This window comes from Prorops nasuta, unplaced genomic scaffold, assembly GCF_024137725.1.
Source record: "Prorops nasuta isolate Cenicafe-Biocafe unplaced genomic scaffold, Cenicafe_Pnas_1.2 PNAS00089, whole genome shotgun sequence".
NCBI lineage: Eukaryota > Metazoa > Arthropoda > Insecta > Hymenoptera > Bethylidae > Prorops > Prorops nasuta.
The window spans coordinates 142,610-167,870 of NW_027116886.1; the positions used below are offsets into that span (position 1 = coordinate 142,610).

General features: G+C 42.8%; 1 protein-coding gene across 1 annotated transcript; it reads right to left on the reverse strand.

Annotated features, from left to right (window-relative positions):
• Positions 1 to 2,521: 2,521 nt before the first annotated feature.
• On the reverse strand, positions 2,522 to 3,674 carry LOC136784874 (homeobox-like protein HDP1). Its single transcript, XM_066745786.1, has 3 exons — positions 2,814 to 3,674; positions 2,695 to 2,729; positions 2,522 to 2,627 (listed from the first exon to the last, which is right to left on the reverse strand). The coding sequence occupies exons 1-3, from the start codon at positions 3,672 to 3,674 to the stop codon at positions 2,522 to 2,524; spliced, it is 1,002 nt and encodes a 333-aa protein (XP_066601883.1).
• Positions 3,675 to 25,261: the final 21,587 nt, after the last annotated feature.

The following is a 25,261-nucleotide window of genomic DNA, read 5'->3' on the forward strand; positions in this document are numbered from 1 at the left end:
GCGCGAGAGAGGCCGAGGTCTTTATCTGAAACCGTACAAGCGAGTCGTCGGAGAGGGTATCCGTGGAAAAAAAAAACAAAAAAAAAACAACAAAAAAACGGTCGAGGAAGAAAATGAATGAGGGAAAATTTCGTCGTCGTCGCGATGCTCTCCCGGATTCAGGTCCTACTAGTAACGTACAATTGGCACTCATCTGCCGACACATACCATACTTCCGTGGAGTCTTTATGCGCACATCTCTGCCGCTAGACGGACCGCGGTGCAACGAGTGCGCGATCGTGAATCTCGACGATCAATGCGGTCCTGGTACCCACTGGGTAGCCTACGTCAAGCGTAACGACATCGTCCTATATTTTGATTCCTTCGGAAATTTGAAACCGCCGAAAGAATGTGTGCGTTACTTTGGTCCTAACGTTACAATCTACTACAATCATGATCGATATCAATCGTACGATAAAAGCAATTGCGGTCAGTTGTGCGTGAAATTCCTGCGAGAACAGATACTTTGAAACAAAAATGTCTTTCACCGTGACATTATCGGATCGTAAATCAGTATTAAATTCAGATTTCTTCCCCCCCCCCCCCCCCCCATCAATCTGCAAGACGATCGCTACGAGATCGGTCTCGTGGACATGCAAACGTTCAACTCGATAGCCAATGTGGACGAGACGAATAATAAGTTTTACTACGATAACGATAAGGTGCTGACGATACCCAGAGGCTGTTACGAGTTGAGTGCCATAAATGAGTTTTTGCAGTCTCAAATTTCTGCGAGACACGAAATTCAAGAAGACATTGACAGCGTTATTCTTCTACGAGCGAATAACAATACACTGAAGAGTGAAATATTCTGTAAATATTCGATTGACTTTGGAAAACCGAATAACATTGGCTCACTACTGGGCTTCTCGTCAAATCGCGTGATCGAGCCGAACGTCCAGGCTGAATCCGACGATACCGTGGACATTGTGAAAACAAATATTCTACGCATCGAGTGCAACATTGCGGGTGGTGCGTACACCAACGGTAGACCACGACACATTATTCACGAGTTCTTTCCCAGCGTACCACCGGGCTATAAAATCTCGGAGGCACCGAAAACCGTCATTTATCTACCGGTCATCGTCAGAGTAATCGACCGTCTCACGTTACGTATCCTCGATCAGGACGATCGTCTCGTAGACTTTGGACGTGAAGAAATTACCATAAGATTACACATTAAGAAATGTTAATTTACAAAAGTAGTAGCGAGGATTATAAAGCGGTGAAACTGGATGAAACGTTCGCTAGTCGTTCGTCCTACGTGGAGTCGAATACACCGGCTCGGAGTGAAAATCGCGACAAGAGGAGCTTCCTGCTAACGAGAAGAAATATCGAATTTTTACAATCATTGGGATTCACCGTGAAGAGATTGGGCGAAGGTAGTACATAGTGGAACAATGGCAGATCCCTTGAACGTCACCGCACCGCTGACCTACGACAATCGCATCACGAAAATGGAGATGCATGCCTACAATCCGTATGCGAACGCCTCGTTGGCGAACAGCGACGAGATTCGCATTCCCATACAGCAGCAAGATTTGATACTCCTGCCGTGCGAGAGTTATCTCTACGTCGAGGGCCAGCTGGTGGAGGGTACGCGTGACGCGAGCGCCACCAACGATGATACAGTTACGCTCGACTGCAATTCCGCGGCTTTCCTCTTCGACGAGATTCGTTATGAATTGAACGGTATCGAGATCGACCGATGCAGAAACGTCGGTATTACCAGCACTCTGAAGAATCTCGTTTCCCTGAGCACCGAGGAGAGCGCCAGTCTACGTCATTCCGGATGGTTCGTCGCTACGGCCAGAGACCGGCTCAAAAAGGAGGCGGCTGTTAAGAATTTCAGCTTTTGCGTGCCCCTGAAAATGCTGCTGGGATTCTGCGAGAGTAGACATGCTAGGCCGGTTCTGGCCCCCCCACTCCTGTCCACTCGGCTGAGCCTGGTTGCGAGGTAGTGGGGGGAGCCAAGAAGTGCTAAGCGGTGGTGGTGGGGGAAATCGGAGGCTCCACGTGAGCTCGCAGCAAGTATGGGCGAGAGGGTTGCGGGGGTGCGGGAGGATACTTGCAGCATTTTGACATCACACCCCCACTCCTCTGACGTCAGGTCTCAGTTAGTAAAAGCAATTTCCTAGATGGTAAAACAGATTCTCCCTGCGTTTTTTTTTTGCTCGCGTAACCTTGAATCTTTGCAGCATGCTACTACCCCGTTGAACCCCCTTTACCCTAAATGTAGCTGAGTATGTTACTTTTTTCCATAGCTCAGCAATTTTTGAACTAATATATAATAGCATGCACAAACACAATTTTATAAATCAACAAAACAAAAATAAACCTTATTATATATGTTTTTATTGTAATAACAGTTAATTATAAAATGGTATTATTGAAATATACATTGATTAAAATGTTGATAATATAAATGTACAATGTTACATTTTTTTAAGTTATATATTTTCAGAAGATAATAGTTCAACAATTACATCTCGTTTTTCTTGACCCAATCTTCTCCTTTCAGTGCTTGAAGCCACGGTAATAAAGCTGCTGGTTCACACATATAACATGCTTTTTTTAAAAAGACTACTCTATTTTAAAATGATATTTTTAATTCGAAACTTCGTAACTATGAGATAGTAATTCCTGCTATAAGACCTTTTTAAAGCGTTCTTGACAGATGTCAGTGTTAACTGAAAAGTACATACAATCATCATATGCATTCAATATTACTACGTAAAGGCTAGAATGCTATAAATATACACCTATTCGTTTACTTCATCTTCAGTTATCATGACATTCTCGCTGTCGATTATTCCAGTAACTTTATTATTTTCAAAAATCGAGAAATTGTCCTCAATATCATCACTATTATCACTGTCAATTATTTCAATTACAGTATCAGCATCATCAGAATCATCTACATTGAATACTTCGTTTACTTCATCTTCAATTATCATGTCATTCTCGCTGTCGATTATTCCAGTAACTTTATTATTTTCATAAATCGAAAAATTGTCCTCAATATCATCACTATTATCACTGTTAATTATTTGAATTACAGTATTAGCATCATCAAAATCATCTGCGGTCAATACTTCAGTTACTTTATCTTCAACCATTGTCTCGTTCTCACTGTTGATCATTTCAATAACATCAATACATTCCTCGCTACAATCATCACTATTATCACTATTATCACTGTCAATTATTTCAATTACAGTATTAGCATCATTAGAATCATCTACATTGAATACTTCGTTTACTTCATCTTCAATTATCATGTCATTCTCTCTGTTGATTATTCCAGTAACTTTATTATTTGCAAAAATCGAAAAATTGTGCTCAATATCATCACTATTATCACTGTCAATTATTTGAATTACAGTATTAACATCATCAGAATCATCTGCGGTCAATACTTCAGTTACTTCATCTTCAATCATTGTCTCGTTCTCACCGTCGATTATTTCAATAACATCAATATATTCCTCGCTACAATCATCACTTATAATTTCCTCACAACGTTGCATATTTGTATTAATTTGAAATAGTAATTCAAATAATAAGTTCATATCCCTTTCAATTTCATTTAATATATTGTCACTACAATTGTATATAACTTTAATATTAACCATTGAAATAGTTTTTCTTCAAAATGTCTCCTTTACTTTAAACTGTTAAAACAGAGGATGAAACAAAAATCTAATGAACTGTTTAGAGCTACTCAAGTATTTAAAACATTTCCACCACCAACTACCTTAATAAAAGACACCCTTTCAACAGAAACGTTGGAGGTGTGCGTACTTATCATTCATATTTTATTTCGTTTGATGGAATTACACCCTACTTTAGATAAGCAAACACATATCATCATCTTGCTAAGCGATGAAACCAAAATCATCGTGAGAATCAACGTAATAGAGTTTCAAGGCAGAAACGTTTAAGGTATAACACATACACATGCTTTTAATAAAAGAAGAAGAATAATTTTATTAATAAGCCTATGTCGTTTAATTCTTAAATATGATATATATTAGAAAGATTTGTATGAACGATGTATGTTTCGGATGTGCAAATACTTTTGATGCTTCAGATATACAATCATACGCATGCTTTTAATAGAAGAATGATTTTATTAATAAGCCTAGGTCGTTTAATTCTTAAATATAATACATATTAGAAAGATTTGTATGAACGATGTATGTTTTGGATGTACAAATACTTTTGATGCATCAAATTTCAGCGAGAGAGAAGCGTGCTTCAGATATACAAATATCTTTGTCGTATTAAATATCAGCACGTGATGAAAATTAAGTACCTCTTAGACGCTCCACGCTGGACCTTACCGTATAACGATATGTCATACGTGTGGGGGGTGAAATTGAGATCTTCAGCGAGATCATATTTTTTTACGAAATTTTAATATATATTTTATCCAGATGATAGATCTTTACAAATATGTTGATCGCTAACACATTGAAGATCATCAAAATGTGCTTGAATGATTCATGCATATTCTTTTAATAGAATCATAATTTGATTAATCAGCAGTATATCATCTTACTAATCAGTGTTAATGACATGTTAAAAATCTGCACACGTTTTCAACAAAAAATTATTTACCCCTTCCATCAATGAATTTTACCCCCTCCATCAACAATTTTTTCTATATAAATGGATTCGAATAATACTGAACCAGCTTCAATCTGTTCAAACTTTAGCTAGTGCATCGACCGCACAACCAGCAAGAATCTTCCGATCAGTACTTTAGTTAGTGCATCAACCACAACCAGTAAGAAAACTCAGATCAGTTTATACCTCAGTCTCAATTGCTAAAGAAAGGTAGGAATATATTATTCAAATATTGTTTTAATTTTTCAATAATAATAATAATAATAGTTTTCTCTAATATAGGGTCTACATAAAATGGCATTTTTAACTGGAGTTAATGCATTCGCTTTCTTCCCTGAGAAGACATTTGTTAAATTAAACAGTCTCGAGGAAAATAAAGAATATGAAATAATTGAAATGATGAAAATAAAGACTAAATATGGAATGAGGATAATAGCGAAACTATCAACGGAGGATTGGTTTTATCTCCCTGCCCGGATGGTTGCCTTACTCGAATCGCAGGATCAGTTTACGGAGCTGATAAATGCAGCATCACAAAATATTTTAATCATGAAATACTTAGGCGGGAATTATAATAATTTAGAATTTAAGATTAAACAATAAGTGTTTTGCATAATAAATGAGTGAATAAAATGCTTTATATATATTTATTAAAAAGTGCTTTATTTTTTTTTCTAACCTTACATATCTAACTTACATTTCTAACAATATTCGTAAGCGGATTATAGTCTATAATTTTATCATGTATAATTAAACAATAGGCTGTAGTATTACTCGGAATATTTTTCCAACACTCGATTTCAATCTTAACATCGACCGTGCCGGTTTTCACTGACTCGTTCTGATGTGAACAATCAATTACAAAGAGCGGACCGTATTGCAAGAAGTTTAGGTAATCGAGCATTGGTTTCGACAGTTTTTCACCAGCATAATATGAGTGGAAAAATTTTACATACATATCATAGAGTACGGAGTAGCGAGATTTCGTGAAATCAGTATCGAGACGATCGTACGGATAAAATTCAGAATTTAAATAGACTTTAACATCACGTACATCGCAATCGCTAAATTTAAGTACATTCGAATATTGATCGTTCTTCTTATTCTTTCTAAACGCCAGTATCACGTATCGAGGCTTCTCCAATTGTGTAGCTGCTTTAACAGCCCATGTATGTCGCTGTGTTTGTGGTAAAAGGGGATATTCGTAGAGCTCCCAGGAACGAAAAGCCATGGTGAGATTTTTATTCTGCTCGATAATGCGTAGAAATTGTAGTTTGGTAAATTCATTTAAAGTTACGTGAGGCATTCTCCATTGCACTCGATGCAGTTCAATCCCAGAATCGGTAAACTGATTCGAAGAAAATATTGAATTTATATCATTACGCGCTCGTATCAGAACGAGCTCATGGCGTGCATTGATAACGACACGTTTGTAATCTTCGCAGAATCCCAACAGCATATGCAGGGGTACGCAAAAGCTGAATGTGTCAGCAACATTTTCACGCTCTTGAGTGGCAACGAACCAGCCAGAATGACGTAGACTCATACTCTCTTCACTGCTTAAAGATACGAGATTCTTCATACTGGTGGTGATACCAACGTTTTTGCACCGATCAATCTCAATACCGTTCAATTCATAACGAATTTCATCAAACAGAAATGCCATGGAATTAGCGTCGAGCATAACTTTATCCGTCAAAGGTGTAGTAGCAGCACGAGTACCTTCAATCAGCTTCCCCTCTATGTAGAGGTTGTAACGAAGTTCCCCGTTACGTATACGAGATACCGAATAAAGAACATAAAAGCTACCGAACAGTGGATATTATTAATCCCTACGTTACCGACTCGTGAGATAGGCTCACGAGTGGATTATAGTTAACGTCAAGGATAGACCCCATTGACAGGCAGAGGCCCGGATGAAAAGACCGGCGCTCCAAGAAACGATGTCCAGGTTGTCCTGGGGAGCAAGGCAGGGCCATGCCAAACAACCCAGGCAACCTGAGATACGGAGAAGCGGCCTCGGGGAGTCCTAAAAGAATGACAGTGTCTATAAGTCCCCACGAGGAGGGGAAATAGAACATCGAGTCTGGCTTGAACGCTGGTTACGCGCGTCAAGCAGGCTGCGCGAATGTCGTGCGCAGACTGCCAGAACAGGCAGTCGGAACGCGACCATGGGACTGGGCTGATGTGTCCGTACGTGCTGGTGAGCGCGTGACGCGGCACCCAGACAGCCATGGGTCGGTTCGCGTACGTGAGGCGTGTGCTATAGGCCAGCCTGCACGTACGTCACGACTGGATACCGGCCAATGCATGGTGGGTTGTGCAGGGGCGTAGTTAGCCCGTTGGAATGTGTCCCGGTGCCCTCCGTAATTCCATAGGCTTGCGCTATGGCTGGACGGGCCGTGAACATTGCCTCCGTGGTGGTCCGCTCCTGGCAAAACGCTATGCTTTGGCAATTGATACCGCATGTTCCCGCACTCCTCACCACCACCTGTGTGTGGGTGGTGAGGAAGAAATGTATGCCCCTCAGCAGGCAGGTCTGCGAGGCTCGGACTTCCGTAAGGAACCCTCCCCTCTCTCCACGACCTAGCATACTGAGCGACCCTGGCTACCGCTACCGTCCATATGCATGGCCGCAGGGCCGTAAGAGATGCATAAAGAATGGGGTCGAAGGACCCAATTGATAACGTAGGGTTGTTGGCCACCCAACTGACCAACTGGCGCCCTGATACCGATAGAAAAGGACGGGCGAAGGTAATGGTAAAACCCGTAGAGTGAGTGGCCCCTCACACTGACGGGAATAACGTTACAAATGGCGCCCAACGTGGTTTCTTATAATAGATTAATTATTCGGCGAACGAATAATCCACAAGTCCGAGAAGTTACCGGAAGTGTTGGAGTTTTCAGGGAATAGGTGGCCCACTATTTTCTGGAGGCTCGGAAACGCTGAAAAAGCATGAAAAGATCATCTGGTTGTAAAAGGGATCAAATTCTGTTAAGAATTGATAGCCTGATCGAATTGACGTGTTCACGTAGAATTCGAGCAACCCATGCTAAGCTAACGGAAAATTGGATGAGAACCACGGGCGCAAATATAATTTAATATTATATTCGCCCGTGTTAAAATCTAACGCTACCGAAAAGGCTACTTGACTGGGCAAGTGACAGCTGAGCGCTTGTTGGTAAACAAGTCGACCGGCTGAGCTGAGCCATGCTGCCTGGCGGAGCATGACCGGCTAACTGTCAGAGCAGTACAATTAGCCAGCTATCGAGATGTTGCCAAACATAATTACCGAATTAAGCGCAGAATCGGAAATTTGGCAACACATGATAACGCCTCGCTAACGTTCCGCGAGCCGGCAAGTCGCCTCACACCTCATCCTACTCTGGATTCCAGCAGAACTGTTGTTCTCTCCATCTCTCTCTTTCAGCCTTCCTCGATCTCTCTCTCTCCGCCTCATACAATGGCATCCCAGAACGCCTCGCCCTCGGCTACGACTGTCGCCGCTCGCGACGCTCTCGCTCCTCCTGTGCCTATGGCACAGGATTCCGTCGATGAGGATGCCCTTCTGGCATCCCCATCTCCTGCGGGCCCTATTGAGGGTCCCGCATCCGATCCCGTTCCCGTTCCCGTGGCGCAGGTTGTCCGTCAAACGCCAACCTGCGTTACTGTTATCGAGGTGGGCGGCAGCCCACCTGTTCTCGAGGGGGTATCGAAACACCCTGTAGAGTCTGGGCATGAGGAGCTGGGTACGCAGGTACTCAGCGAATTAATGCAGCGACATTGCAGGATGCGTTCGGTAACCCCGACGCCTATGGGGGGGAGCAATCAGGGTCTTCCTAGACGTAGTCTAGTGGAGTTGCTGGCTGCTCTCTTCCGAGCGGACCTGGACCTCTACCACGAAGTCGTGGCAGCGGTCGAGGTGGCCGAGGCACCTGTGCTGAGCACCCCTGTCCGTAAGCTCTCCCGAAAGGAGCGCAAGCGGGTCAGGGAGGTCCAGCGGGAGACAGCGGTAGCTGCTCCGGAGACGAAGCGGCCGTCATACGTAGCTATGGCGTCCGTCAAGCCTCCGAAAGGAGTTAAGCAACCGTTGCCGCCTAAGGTGACTCCGGCACCACCGGTGAAGAAGGCGAAGCCTTCCGATCCTGTGGCCACGCGCGCTACCGGCAATTTCGGCATACGTGTATGCTGGAATTGCAAGGGTAAGGGCCATCGGTTTTCCGAATGCCCTACACCAATTACAGATGCTTTCTGTAAGGGGTGTGGGCGCACCGGGAAAACGTTGCGCACCTGCCCTGCCTGTGGGCCGCATTGGCAGACAATCGGTCCATACATGGCGAATGCGGGTACGAACGTACCACGTAAGGTGATAGCGGCAAAACGCAGATCCGAGCGTGGGAAAGTACACGCCCAACCACGGCTTTCCGAGGCGACTCCGAAGGCAGTTCCCCAGGTGGTAACCCCACCGAAGGAAAAACCTTCGAAGCCGCTAAAGACGAAAGCGGCTCGTAAGGAGGTTTGTATGGATAGGGTTTCACAGCTAGTCGAGCCCTAGAAATACTCCTCCTGCAAGTTACCGAATGTTACCGGTACGAGAAATCGTACGATCCCGCACGCTACCGTACACCTCGGTGAATTTCCCATCGATTTCCATCCTATTTTCCTTCCTTTTCATTCCTTTCCTATCCATCCAAAACAAAAATAAAATTGATGGGCTTGAGCCGGTAAAGGCCAATGTTTTCAGGACGAGGTGAGACAGAGACCACACGTGGACCCTCTGTCGAGAAATGTTACCGGTACTGCCATCTAGCGGTAATCGACGGCAAGACGAATCAATAATTCGTCGAAGTGCTGCCGTCGGTCGTGATTGATGGTACTGGAGGTCGATGAACTCGATCCTAGTGCTGCCATCTAGCGGCCCGTAGATGAAGCAGAGCTATCGAGCGCCTAGATCGAAATTCGATTAATCGAAGGGCGATTGTTATCGAGCAGAAGCGATAAGTGAGAATACGAGAATCACTTAGATCGTCTGCGCATGTCCAAAGCTCGGGTGGGAGTAACCTATCCGACGGACGGCTAACGGGGCAAAACAGAACTTTGCCGGATCACTCCAGCGACAACCCTTGGACTACAAACAACACGCACTATTATATCAATACGTAGATGGCTGAGTCCACGGGACGGAAGAGGAGTACCGGGTCGGGCGACTCTGATGAGTTCGCAGAACCGACAGCTACCGATGCTTCCCAGGTAAACCTGGAGAAGAAGATCTCGAGTCTAGACGAGAGAATGGAAAAACTGGAAGGGTCGTTCCAAGATTTCATTTCTCAAGTCCAGCAGGCTTTTGACAAGCTGCTGAAAAATAAGACTGTTCCCGATGAAGCAGCAGTGGCAGCTGCTTCTGCTACCGAAAAGCGCGCTAGAGGCCGACCGCGAAAGACCGCGGCCGCTCTACCGGCATCGGCCAATCAGGGTCAACCTTTGTTGACAGTGACAAGGCCGAGCGATGATCTCGAATCTCAACCGACATCAGACGATGCTTCGGCTGAGATATTCCAGGGGGCCTACAGGACGAGGGTCCTGAAGGGAAAACCTGGAAAAGCTACCGGCCAAGGGGATGACTGTATGCCCCGTTGGCGTGTTCTCGAATCTCTCCAGAGGTCAAACTTAACCTTTGCGGGCGATGGAACGGAGGCGGTTGAGAGTTTTATTTCTCGAACCGATGCCGTCCTGAACCTTCTCAGGGTAAGAGATTCCGACCTGGTTGACGTCTTTCCCCACATCCTAACAGGTGTGGCGAGGATGTGGTTTGAGGATAATGAATTCTCAACCTGGTCTGACATTAAGTCCGCCTTAAGGTCTTATTTCAGATCACAAACATGGGAGGAGGAACTGGAGACTGAGCTTCTAACAAGAACTCAGGGTGCTAACGAATCTGTGCGAGCCTATTTGCAGACTATACAGTCGTATATTCGGAAAATAGGCAGAGAAAGATCGGATTGGAGCCGAATCGCTATCGCGCACAAGAATATGTTACCGGTGTATAGAAGAGGCATTGCTATACACAAATATATGACGTATCGAGAATTCGAGCGTTTGGCGCTCAATTTCGAAGCCGCTTATAGGCCGTCATTAAAATACCGTCCACCTGCCGCGCCTGAGGAAAGTTTAGTTCCTGAGTTGGCGTATACCGGCAGTCATGGAAGATCCCGAGAGTCTAGGCGACACGGTGTGCGTGCCCTAGAAGTGGATAAAACATCCAGCTCTGATACCGACGAATCAACAACGGAAGATTCGAATGATAACGAAGAGCAATTGAAAGCCTTCAAATCAACAAGGAACCGACAAGGAACCAGTTCCAAGTCGAAACCTTCGTTAGATAAGGCAGCTGGCAACAATAACAGCCGGCAGGGCTCAAAACGTAAACAACCGGGCCCGAGCGCTACCTGCTTTAATTGCGGGAAAGCTGGACACGGTTGGAGTGCGTGTAAAGAGCAGAGAACAATGTTCTGTTACCGATGTGGTAGCAAAGGGGTTTCTACAGCGGAGTGCCCTAAATGCTGTTCAAAAAACGCCAAGAGGAGTTAGTAAAATTTCCCGAGAATGTTACGACACTCCAAGAGCGGAAAAACATGATACCGAAAATCTTGGGTGAAAACCAAGATAATATAATCCCGGATAATTATGTCGAAGAATATTCAGTACAGCAATGTGTGAATATTAACCATAATTATCGCTCCCGCGACTTGTCAGACCAACATGTTATGTTGGAGACGGAGAATGTAAACAAACACTCAGAGGACACAAGCGCTCGAGTGGTTGCTACCGAAAATTCGAACGATGATCAATCGGTCGATAAGTTACCGGTCGGTGATATTACTGATATAGTAATTACGACGTTTGGCGATAGATCTAGGAAACTAGCATTCTACACCACGATCACCGTACAAGGGGAAAAGCTGCGTGCGCTGGTGGACTCGGGAGCCTCACGCACGTTTGCAGGCAAAGTAGCCATTGAATTGTTTAATTCAATTGGTATACAAGCCAATAAGATAGAACCCTTAAGAGTTACCGTTGGCAACAATTACACATGTAAAGTAATTGAGTCCGCCAAGATCCCGATATTTCTTGAGGGGAAGACAACTATAGTTGACACACTATGGATGCCTTCCTTGTCGAGTAATTTTATTTTGGGACTTGATTTCCTACAAGATGCTCATGTTGTCGTGGACTTCTCCACGGGAGAATGGGCTTACAAGGAAAAACCTCAAAATAAACATTGGTTCTCGAATGCCGAATCACTAAACTGTGTAGTGGTGAATAACGGCTTAATGGTTCCCGATAATGATAACGCTAAGAAATTACAAGAGTTTCTAGAAATTAAACTGCCCCCCATTTCTGGAAAACCTGGAATTTCAAAGTTACCGGCAGTCATAATTGACGTGCAAGATCACGAGCCAATCAGACAGCGAGCTCATAGGTGCACGGATAAAATCCGCCAAGCTATGTGGCAAGAGGTTGACGATATGCTAACCAATGGCATTATCGAACCGTCGCAAAGTGATTGGGCGAGCCCGGTAGTCATGGCGAAGAAAGCCAATGGCAAGCTCCGCTTTTGTGTGGATCTCCGGCGCGTTAACGCTGTAACTAAAAAGGATGCGTACCCATTACCGAACATGGCTGCGATCCTAGATGAGTTACGACAGGCCAATTATTTAACAACGCTCGACTTGAGTCAAGCGTATTGGCAGGTACCGCTAGCAGAAAAGTCACGTGGTATCACGGCTTTTATTGTTCCAGGCAGAGGCTTATTTTAATTTAAGCGAATGCCTTATGGATTAACTAATGCTCCCGCAATATTCCAGCGTGCTCTGGATAAATTATTGGGTCCCGAATTTTATCCACATGTATTCGTCTATTTGGATGACATTATCATTGTCACCAAAACATTTGACGAACACTTATTATGGTTGGATAAAGTTATCGAAAAGTTAAGGCAAACTGAGCTAACGATAAATAAGGAGAAAAGTTTCTTCTGTAGAACGGAAGTAAAATATCTCGGATTTATCGTAGACAGTCAAGGTCTTCGCGTGGATTCGGCGAAAACAGAAGCCGTAATCACGTTCCCGATACCGAAGAATTTAAAGCAAATTCGTAGATTCTTGGGAATGGCATCTTGGTATAGAAGATTCATTCCAGAATTTGCGACAGTTGCTGAACCGCTAACGAAATTGACAAAGAAAAATCAGTCATGGGAATGGACAGCCAATCAGCAGTCAGCATTCGACGCGCTGAAAGGATGTTTAACAAGCGCGCCAACGCTTGCCTGTCCAGATTTTTCGATCCCGTTTGCATTACAGACCGATGCTAGCAATGTTGGCTTAGGTGCTGTTTTGACACAAGTTATCGAAGGTCAAGAAAGAGTAATCGCCTACGCGAGTAGAGCGCTTACGGATCCCGAAAGAAAATATACCGTGACCGAGCAGGAATGCTTGGCAGTGGTGTGGTCGATAAGGAAGTTTCGATGTTACCTTGAGGGTTACCACTTCACTGTAATTACCGACCACAGCAGTCTCCGATGGTTGCATAATTTAAAAGATCCATCTGGAAGACTTGCTCGTTGGGCTCTCGCCTTGATGGAATACGATTTTACGATCGTACATCGTAAAGGAGCTTTAAATCATGTTCCTGATGCTTTGTCAAGAGCACCGGAAAGTTTAAATGCTTTGCTACCGTCTTACGCCGATACCAAGGATGCGTGGTATTTAAAACGCGTAAAGGATATCGAAAGAACGCCAGAAAAATTTCTTGATTGGAAATTAGATGGAGAGTTGATGTATCATCAACGACGTTCAGATTTGGCAGATGCTGAGCTCGAAGATCTTGATGCTTGGAAACTGGTGATACCCAGGGAGTACAGGCAGAAAGTGCTCGAAGAATGCCATAAGCTACCGCAAGCTGGCCATCAAGGTATCGATCGTACATATCGACGCCTTTCGATAAATTACTTCTGGCCAGGTATGTTCAAAGATGTAACGGCTTACGTCAGTCACTGCGACGAATGTCAGCGTTGCAAGGTAGAACAACAAGCTCCCGTCGGCTTCATGGGACGTCGAATTGTTGAACAGCCGTGGACTGTAATATCGGCAGATATTATGGGCTCACTGACGCCAAGTAAACAAGGGTTCTCGTATGTGTTGGTAATCCAAGACCTATACACAAAATGGATCGAAGTAGCTCCACTTCGACGCGCTAACGGCAAAAAGATTGCAGAAGCTATCGAAAACTTGGTGATTCATAGATGGGGTACACCAAAAGTTTTAGTTACCGACAATGGTACCGAATTTGTAAATAAAGACATAACTGCTTTATTACAATTAACGGGTATGAGGCAAACCACGACACCTCCATATCATCCCCAGGCAAACCCCACCGAAAGGGTGAATAGAAGCCTGAAGATGATGATAAGGGCCTTTCTCGATTCTGATCATCGAGAGTGGGATCAGCATTTGGATGCATTTAGATTTGCATTTAATACTGCCCACCATGGTTCACTGCAAGCTACACCTGCATTTGCTAATCTGGGTAGAGAACCAGAATCGGCAAGGTCGATGCGACGTGAATTAGAAGGCGATACCGAAATCATGCAGCAACCAACAGAAAAGTGGTTGGCACGCATGAAACGCTTGGAAACACTCAGAACAGTTTTCAAGTATGCTCTCGAAGAAGCGCACGAACGACAGGCAAGACCGTATAATCTACGTCGTCGTGAAAAGCACTATGAGGTTGGCGAGTTAGTCTTAGTTCGCAACCGACAGCTCTCGAATGCCGCAAAACACATATCGGCTGCACTGAACAAACCATTCGGTGGACCGTTTATGATTGCGAAGAAGTTATCGGAGACAGTTGTAGAATTGTCTGATTTGGCAGGAAACGTCACTGGCAAAATGTCTACGGCAGACATCAAGCCATACAAGCCTGAGCTACCGCAAGAGTAAACCCAGACTGAAGTGCATCACTGCACGCTTGGGCGTGGCAGCGAAAAACGAACTCGTGTTCGGGCGCTTTCGGTTTCGGGTCGAAACCTCCGTTACGGAGGGGGGTATGTAACGAAGTTCCCCGTTACGTATACGAGATACCGAATAAAGAACATAAAAGCTACCGAACAGTGGATATTATTAATCCCTACGTTACCGACTCGTGAGATAGGCTCACGAGTGGATTATAGTTAACGTCAAGGATAGACCCCATTGACAGGCAGAGGCCCGGATGAAAAGACCGGCGCTCCAAGAAACGATGTCCAGGTTGTCCTGGGGAGCAAGGCAGGGCCATGCCAAACAACCCAGGCAACCTGAGATACGGAGAAGCGGCCTCGGGGAGTCCTAAAAGAATGACAGTGTCTATAAGTCCCCACGAGGAGGGGAAATAGAACATCGAGTCTGGCTTGAACGCTGGTTACGCGCGTCAAGCAGGCTGCGCGAATGTCGTGCGCAGACTGCCAGAACAGGCAGTCGGAACGCGACCATGGGACTGGGCTGATGTGTCCGTACGTGCTGGTGAGCGCGTGACGCGGCACCCAGACAGCCATGGGTCGGTTCGCGTACGTGAGGCGTGTGCTATAGGCCAGCCTGCACGTACGTCACGACTGGATACCGGCCAATGCATGGTGGGTTGTGCAGGGGCGTAGTTAGCCCGTTGGAATGTGTCCCGGTGCCCTCCGTAATTCCATAGGCTTGCGCTATGGCTGGACGGGCCGTGAACATTGCCTCCGTGGTGGTCCGCTCCTGGCAAAACGCTATGCTTTGGCAATTGATACCGCATGTTCCCGCACTCCTCACCACCACCTGTGTGTGGGTGGTGAGGAAGAAATGTATGCCCCTCAGCAGGCAGGTCTGCGAGGCTCGGACTTCCGTAAGGAACCCTCCCCTCTCTCCACGACCTAGCATACTGAGCGACCCTGGCTACCGCTACCGTCCATATGCATGGACGCAGGGCCGTAAGAGATGCATAAAGAATGGGGTCGAAGGACCCAATTGATAACGTAGGGTTGTTGGCCACCCAACTGACCAACTGGCGCCCTGATACCGATAGAAAAGGACGGGCGAAGGTAATGGTAAAACCCGTAGAGTGAGTGGCCCCTCACACTGACGGGAATAACGTTACAAGGTAACTACCACTGGGCAAAAGAATCAAATCTTGCTGTTGTATTGGGATACGAATTTCATCGCTATTTCCCAATGATGCATTCGCATACGGATTGTAAGCATGTATTTCCAATTTAGTGATGCGGTTGTCGTACGCAGGCTGTGCGGTAACGTTCAATGGATCCATTATTTCTTTTCTTCACAGTCAGACCCAATGAGAGTAGAGTAGCTAGGATGGTTCTGGGACCGCGTGGCGAGGGGGTCGGGGTCCCGCGGGGGCAAGGGAAGTAGGGGAATTGCCCCCTCTCCTCGTGCGCGGTTGTGCGCATGCGCATCGTCCTCCCCCGACGTTAAACTCGTAGGGTACACACGTGACCTCCCCCCCTCTAATGTTAAGCAGTGGACGCCTGAGAGAGAGAGAGAGAGAGAGAGAGAGAGATTCCAGCAGAATAGTAGGGTACACACGTGGTCCCCCTTACGTTTATCCGTACAAGAGAGAGAGCCCCCCCATCCCCCTTACGTTAAGCCATACAAGAGAGAGAGAGAGTAGTGCGATGATGCGACCTCCCCCCTCTTACGTTAAGCAGTGTACGTCTAAGAGAGAGAGAGAGAGAGAGAGAGAGAGAGATTCCATCTTTGTTCCTCTGTAGCTGATTCTTTGCAATATTTCTAGTACGGGATACAGTGGATTGGTGGAGAGGTAATGTAATAGAAAAAAAACATAAATTTAAGGGAAAAAGCCTTTCGGCATAAAAAACCCTCTTTATTGAAATACATATGAAATATATATATATAGGTACCGCAATAAAAACAGCAACAGCATCTATAATTAAAAAGAAAAATTATTTATATTTATTATTAATATTTATTATTATTATTTTTTTGTATTAACTCTTACCGATTTGGTGGGGACTGCCTGTCACACACACACAACCTAGCAGCTCACATAGGCTACATATTAGGTAAACGTAATATTAATTACAGCCTACGCGAGACTGCAGGTTGCTCCGCTGCAGACTGCTCCGCTGCAGGTTGCTCCGCTGCAGACTGCTCCGCTGCAGGCTGCTCCGCTGCATGCAGCATCCGCAGGGCTATGGGCAGCGAATGTGGCCGCCGCAGTGGCTGCTGCTGTTCGGGTATCGTGCGATACCCTCTTCGCACTGACTGCTGCTGCTGCCTCACAATTGGCCTCACTATTGCCACTGGTTTGGAGGAATGTTTTAGATCCTCCAGCGTCACTTTCTTGTCCGGTAAACTAACTTTCCTTGTGGAACTCATGATGGTTCACTGAAGACTGATTTGAAGAATGCTCTCCTCTACGTGTTCAAATTTTCTCTCTCTCTCTCTATACTCCAGATGAAGTTTATACATCTTTAACAATACATATTAGCCTTCTCTCCACTTCAGATCAAGTTTACATATTAGCCTTCTCTCCACTTCAGATCAAGTTTACATCTCATTGTCAATGCGGAGAGAAGTTTATATTCAATTATCAATACGTATTAGGTTTCGCGATCGACTTCTTTTAAGGCGAATAGTCCATCGTCGTAGATACTTATCATCCGCTCTGTAATAAGAGCGGAGCCTACGTGACCTTACCTAAAGGGAAGTGGTTGGGACGTATTTGAAACACTTGAAAAGATTTAGGAGCAGTGTTCAAGGGTTCTATTGGTGTGAAAATGGTTCTCAAGGCAATATAACTGGAAAATGGTTGCTGGCTTGCGAGTACCGTTATTTTTTTAAAAAAAAAAAAACCTTATGGATAAAGAATTTTTAAAATGTAAATATTTTTCTTAATAAAAATTTTATAGGTATTTGAGCGATATAATTCCCATTTTGTTATTATTCAATAAAAAGGGAAATTGTTATGGATTGATGGAGAGGTAATTAAATAAAAAAAAAAAAAAATTGAAGGGAAAAAGCCTTTCGGCATAAAAAACCCTCTTTATTGAAATACATTATTGACTGATGATATATATGTATTTGCTTGCTTCCACCGTGACGAAGTAAGTTGTACCTCAGGCTCGTAACTTGTGTTCCCCCGTGACGAAAGTCTCAGATTGCGCAGCCTCCAAAATTTCTCTCTTCAAAAACATATTTGAATTAATGTTGTTCTTCGTTTTCCTCCTCCTCATCTTCCTCCTCCTGCTCTTGCTCCGCTTGCTCTAGCCCTTCTTGTATTCGATTTCTGAGCTCCACTAGTTTTTCAACAATTACTATCAAATCTTCTTCCTCTTGCACTGCTTCCTCCATTTCACCCATTATCTCCACAAGTTCTTCAACCAAGGCGCTAAATTCAGGAATATCCTCCGGATTCCTCAACAAATCTTCATCCTCTTCCTCTATTTGTTCCTCTATTTCACTTATTATCCCCACAAGCACTTCAATCAAGGCATCAAAATCAGGATTATCCTTAAAAATGTCTCGTTTTTTAGATGTAGCACGGAACATTGTCACTGTCGTTGCTAGCGTTAAAATGATCTTAAGATTTTTCGTCACTAGTCGCTCAGATGCAAAACGATCTCCCAATGAAATATGAACTGACCGATTACGCACGTACATTTTAGTTAGTCAGATACCTTTCTTTATCAATATACATATTAGTTAACTCTTTATCAAAACATATTAGCCTCCTATCCGAGAAGCGGAACGCAGTCAAAGAGAATTTCAATAGAGACCTGATACGACGAACGTTAATAATAATAATAATAATAGAAGGAGAAGGAGAAATAGAATTTTGAGGTTGTGAAATGAACGATATTTTTTTGTTTTTTTAATTAAAATTTATAAATATATTTTTAATAACATACATAAAAAAAAAAAGTTATAATTGAATTTAATAATAAAATATTATAAAAATGAAGTGGTAGTGAGAGTAGCAGTAGTAGGAGCGGTATCATCTACGAGAAAAAAAAATTAGGAAAAATTATACTACTTATCCAAGCACTTGATAGTTTTTTTTTTTTCATCGATTCTTACCGATTGTTGGAGGTTTCCGTAAATGAATTCGACAGTAGCTGGAGAACGTCATTATCCTCGTCGAACCGTATTATATTTTCTGGAGAAATTTATTGCTCCCAAATTTCTGGCTCCCACTCTACTTCACTACTATAATCTAATAGATTAGCCTCATCATCATCATCATCATCATCATCATCATCAATATTTGATGTTGATTTTTGCCGCTGAAGCTTCTTCCTCAACATTCTGACAATCGCGGTCAACGCGTTGTTATTCACTTCACCCCAATCTCCTTCCAAATCTACTTCTTCTTCCTCTTCCTCCACAAATTCATCCATATTCTGAATGTTTTCAATATTTTGTTCAATATTTTGTTCAGTAGTTAATCTGTACAATTTAATTGCACCCATTTTTTTTTCTTGTTGAAACTGTCACGTCAAGCAAACTCGGTAGACTGAGAATGGTAGAGATGTAAGCTCAATACGAAATGTATAATTATTATTATTTTCTCTATCAATACGTATTAGATTTCTCCACTTCACAATAGCTATTAACAGCCTCCTCCTCTTCTACTACCTCGTCCATACTTTGGATGATAACGTTTTTCACGTGAATTCAAGGTTGAGGAGCAGGGGTTTGCTAGTTGAACAATCGTTGTAGTTTTTTAAATAAAATTAATATATATTTTTAATAATATTTCTACAATAATTTTTAAACTATTCTATAAAAATTTAATAATAAAAGAAAAAGAAATTTGGTGATTCATCTTCCTTCTTAGTCTGCTTCGACACATTATCTTTTTCCTCCTCCTCTATTTTTTTCTCCTCTTCCTTCTTCATCTCCTTTGACTCAATATCTTCCCCGGTCTGTTTCTCTTCGTCTTTCTTCACTTTAATTTAAAAATACAAACAGGTAATAATTATGAAAAGGTAAAAAAGATAAAGTTAATACTTACATTCTTCCTCCTCTATTTTTTTCTCCTCTTTATCTTCTTCTTCCTTCTTCGTCTGCTTCGACTCAATATCTTTTTCCTCCTCCTCCTCTATTTTTTTCTCCTCTTTATCTTCTTCCTTCTTCGTCTCCTTTGACTCAATATCTTTTTCCTCAGTCTCTTCGTCTTTCTTCACTTTATTTTTTTCTTCTTCCTTCTTCATCTCCTTTGACTCAATATCTTCCCCGGTCTCTTCGTCTTTCTTCACTTTAATTTAAAAATACAAACAGGTAATAATTATGAAAAGGTAAAAAAGATAAAGTTAATACTTACATTCTTCCTCCTACTCTATTTTTTTCTCCTCTTTATCTTCTTCTTCTTCCTTCTTCGACTCAATATCTTTTTCCTCCTCCTCTATTTTTTTCTCCTCTTTATCTTCTTCCTTCTTCGTCTCCTTTGACTCAATATCTTTTTCCTCAGTCTCTTCGTCTTTCTTCACTTTATTTTTTGAAGAAAAAAAAATACAAACAAATAATAAATATAAAAATATTAAATAAATACTTACAGTTTTTATGCAAATAATGGTGCAGTTTCCGTTCATACTCTTCGAAGTAACGATTGAAGAAATCGTTAATTCGATTGACGTATTCCTCTGTCAATTCTCTGGGAAGAGTGGGTGAAAGAGGAACAATATCCTCTTGAATCATGATTAATTTACACTTTTCGCAGCTCATTTTTTCTTACTGTCACCGACGATGTTGTAACATTGAATGAGGCTGCGAGGACTTGTTTTCCCCTCTTTATTCCTCCGATGAATTTTAAAGAGTCACATTTTTGATTGTATCCACTTGGCAAAAACTGACACCTCCTCGTACGGGCAGTGGATACGTTCAATGTTCAAGTTCTTCTCTCGAACGTGTAAATTGCACGGTGTTTTTTCAAAATCATATAATTCAATTAAATCCTTAAACTTAGGGCAACCATACACTTCTAAATTAATATTATCCACATTCATCCTATTCAATAGATTTTTTTCAATGTTCCCTCCCTTGTAGGCTACTACGGGATTCTCGCACGTTAGGCAACCTCTAATAAAATCTTCCACATCCTCCTGCTCGTATTTCTCGAATCCCGTATCACTGTATTTTATACCATGCACCATATTTAGCAAAAACCACACAGTTTTTTTGTCTTTTTCACTAAGGTTTTTCATACTGTCACGCAAACGAAAAGATGCGTAAGAAATTTGATTACTTTTTAAATCAATTATAGCTATATCTTTATATTTAAGTTCTTTTTTATAAACTAAGAAACCTTCTATATCCATTATGTGAGTTATTCTATGCATTGTTGCGCTATTCTCGACGAAGATAAAAACTGAAATGAAGCATCTCCGAAGAAATATCTCCGTAGAGAGAGAAAGATTTTTTAAAAATATAAAGTTACATTCGATAAGGAGTCCATTGTTTCTTAATCTCTGGAAGATATTTTTTTTTTCCGAAGAAACTAACAATGGGAAAAAAATACATTCGATAAGGAGTCTTAATCTCTGGAAGATATTTTTTTCCGAAGAAACTAACAATGGGAAAAAAATTCTTAGAAAATATCCCCTCCTAAAAAAAACATTAAACTTTCTTAAATGTAACAAAAAAAAAAAGATCGTTCAGTATTGCATCGAGCGACTGACGATAATGACACCGACATTCGTTGATTTTCAAGGTTTTGTATTGACCGACAAGAGTTTTATAGTTAAAGAATTTGCGGTGTTGCGTGATAATGAAGTGTATCACAATGTATTTTCACCACCATTTCAAGAAGCTTGGTTGAGCGATCTCGAGAGAGAACAGAATGAGTAAGTATTTTTTTTTTAAATGTAATGTTTTGTATATAATTTTTTTTCTTTTTTAAAGTTGGCTTTATTTTAATCGACATGGATTCAATTGGACCGACGGTCATTCACCTTATTACAAGCATAAAGATGTAATAAGAAAGTATGTAACGTCGTACGATGAAGATTGGATTTTCGTGAAAGGACGGGAGAAATATGATTGGTTGAGAAAAATTTGCAACTTAGAAAATATATACAATGCGAAGGAGTGTGAGTGGGGTAAATTTTGTCTTGGATGGAGTAAAAATTTCGAACCACCGTTACCCAAGTGTATGAATCATTATGGTATATGTTCACTGCAAAATGTCTACTATATGAAATCTGTATATGATCAATATATAAAGGAATAAAAGACTTCTGAAAAAAAAAAAAAAAAAACAATGTATATCAATGTCAGTATGCATCTCAGACGAAACAATGGGATGTGTAGATACCCCTACTTCCATTCTCTATTCGATATATATAAGCGTTACTCTTCGCGAGAGACGCATTCGCAATTATTAATTTATTGTTGTTGTTGTTCACCGTATGACATAGTCATTTCTTTAAGAAACACACAAAATGTCGACGGAATTGCGAAGAAAATTTTTTACAATTAATAGTGCGAATGAGTACGACGCGTGGGTACTGGAATGTCGCGAGCATATTCGACGATTGAGCAGCGCGGATCAAGCTTTACCCGTTGGAACGCGTCAGAAGAATTTCGCCGAAATCGCGTGTATAAAGTGTCTGTTGCTACGAGCGCAGAGAGAATTGAATTATATTAAATCAGGGGCTGGTTGTAGCAATGACGTACAAGGACTTACCTGGGAGGAGCTTGATTCAGCGTTTCGAAGTCGAATATGCAGCGGCATGGTAGTTAATAGTAATTATATAGAGCCTAAGGATTTTTTAGTAGACGCGGAAGTATTAGTGCGTACGCGTATAGATAAGGTATTTGTTAGTGCAAATAGTGTTAAGGTTAATTGTGTATTTAACGGACAATTCATCTCTAAGGACCAGAGTGATGATAAAAACATTAGTACGACTAATGCTACATTGTATAAGACTGATAATTTTAGTGATTGGTATAGGAAAAACATTTTAGACGTTATTATACAAAAATTAAGTGAATTTCAAGAGCGTGATAGTGGATGGACTTTGCACAAAATTCATTATTTACTAGTTAACATTAATCGTTTTAACCCGTTGCACGCGGGTTGTAAAATTAATCTGCCATTCGCTATCACGAGTAGGAAAGCTCTGATAAATTTAGAAACCAGTGATAATGCATGTTTCGCGTGGTCCGTGACGGCGGCACTCTATCCAGCGAAACCTACGGCTCATCCAAATCGTACGTCCTCTTATCCACATTTTCGGACGGTTTTAGACGTCGGTAGCCTAACCTTTCCGACTACGCTAAAACAGATCCCGAAATTCGAGGTGGATAACGACGTGTCGGTGAACATCTTCACCTTGGAGAATGAAGAGCAAAATAGCGACGCAAAAATTGTGCCTCTTCAGGTGACGAAGAAGAAGAGATCGAGGCATGCTAATCTTCTTCTCGTCAACGATGAACAGGGAGCTGCACATTTTATGTGCATAAGGAATCTCTCGAGACTGGTGCGAAGCCAATTCACCAAGAGAGAAAATGCTCATTATGTATGCGATCGGTATGTATTAATAATGATACAAATATAACTGCATATGTTTTATTTTTTTGTATAACTGCATATGTTTTATTTATTTTTTTTTTTTTAGATGTCTCCACTACTTTCGCACAGTGGAGAGGCTGGAGTCGCATGAGCAGGATTGCGCGCAGCTCAACGATAATCTCCGCTTGATGTTACCGAGAGAGTCCGAGGATCGCTGGGTTTCCTTCAAGAACATCAAAAATGGGGAACGAGTGCCATTCGTCGTATACGCGGATCTGGAGTGCATATTATCAAAAGTTGAACAATCGAACAGTAGTGATATTTATCAGAAGCATGAACCTATGAGTGTAGGCTATTATTTAAAAAGTGCTCGCGATGCGTCACTCTCGAAATACGATGCTCATCGGGGTGCCGACTGCATCGAATGGTTCGTACGCGAGCTCGAGGTCATTGCGCGCATCGCGAGCGAGAAACTGGGGACTGTCGTGCCCATGCATAATCTTAGTATTAGCGAACGATCGCGTCACTATAATGATCCCAATTGTCATATATGCAAAAAGCCGTTTCTTCCGAATCAACTACGAATTCGCGATCACGATCATCTGACCGGCAGATACAGAGGACCGGCTCACAATAATTGTAATTTAAATTTCAAAGATTCGCATGTCATTACAGTAATTTTCCACAATTTTTCCGGCTATGATTCACATTTCATTTTCGAGACGATCGCTAATTTGTACGAGGGATCGGTATATCTGCTGCCTGTGCATAAGGAAAAATACATTTCATTCACCAAATATCTGCGAAATTATAATATACGGCTGAGATTTATCGATTCGTTCAAATTCATGGCCTCCAGTTTGGACAAATTGAGCTCGTACTTGGCGGAATCTCAGCTGACAAATTTGAGGTCACAATTTTCGGAATTGAGCGTCGAGCACTTCGACTTGCTTACGAGGAAAGGTATTTTTCCTTACGACTATGTAGATAGTGCGGCTAGATTGGAAGAGACGGCTTTACCACCGCGGCAGTCGTTTCACAACAGACTGTCCGACAGCGATATCAGCGAGGAAGCATACAATCATGCCGTAGAGGTATGGACCAAATTCCACATGCGCACACTTGGGGAGTACAGTGACCTGTACCTGAAGACCGATGTCCTATTGTTGGCCGATGTTTTCGAAAGTTTTCGCGATAGTTGCATGCTAAATTATGAGTTGGATCCAGCCCATTATTATACGCTACCGGGCTTCACCTGGGACGCAATGTTGAAGCATACGGGAATCAGGCTGGAGCTTTTCACGGACGTGGATATGTTGCTGTTCGTGGAGCGCGGTATACGCGGTGGTTTGAGTCAGTGCTCCCATCGTTACGAGAGGGCCAACAATCGGTACATGCGGGACTACGATCCGGCGGAACCGTCGAAATATCTCATGTATTACGACGTAAACAATCTGTATGGGTGGGCAATGTGTCAGCCGCTGCCCACCCATGGATTCCAATGGATCGAGGACGCTGCCAATCTCGATGTCTCCGCTATACCCTCGGATCATTCCGAGGGTTATATTTTGGAGGTCGATTTGGAGTATCCGCGCGAGCTTCACGACAAACACGCGGACCTACCGTTCTGCATGGTGCGCGAGAAGCCGCCGGGCGCGAGCCAGGAGAAGCTGCTGGCCACTTTAAACGATAAGACCCGTTACGTAATACATTATCGCGCTCTGCAACAATGTATGCGTAATGGACTCTTACTGAAGCGTATACATCGCGGTTTAAAGTTTCAGCAGTCCACCTGGCTTCGCGATTACATCGAGCTGAACACGCGTTTGCGCACCGCGTCCACCAATGAATTTGAGAAGAATCTCTTCAAGCTGATGAACAACGCGGTTTTCGGTAAAACAATGGAGAACGTGAGGAATAGAGTTGACGTGAGGCTCGCAACCAAGTGGGAGGGAAGATACGGGGCGGAAAGCCTGATTTCCAAACCGAATTTTCACAGTCTCGCGATTTTCAACGAGAATTTGGTCGCGA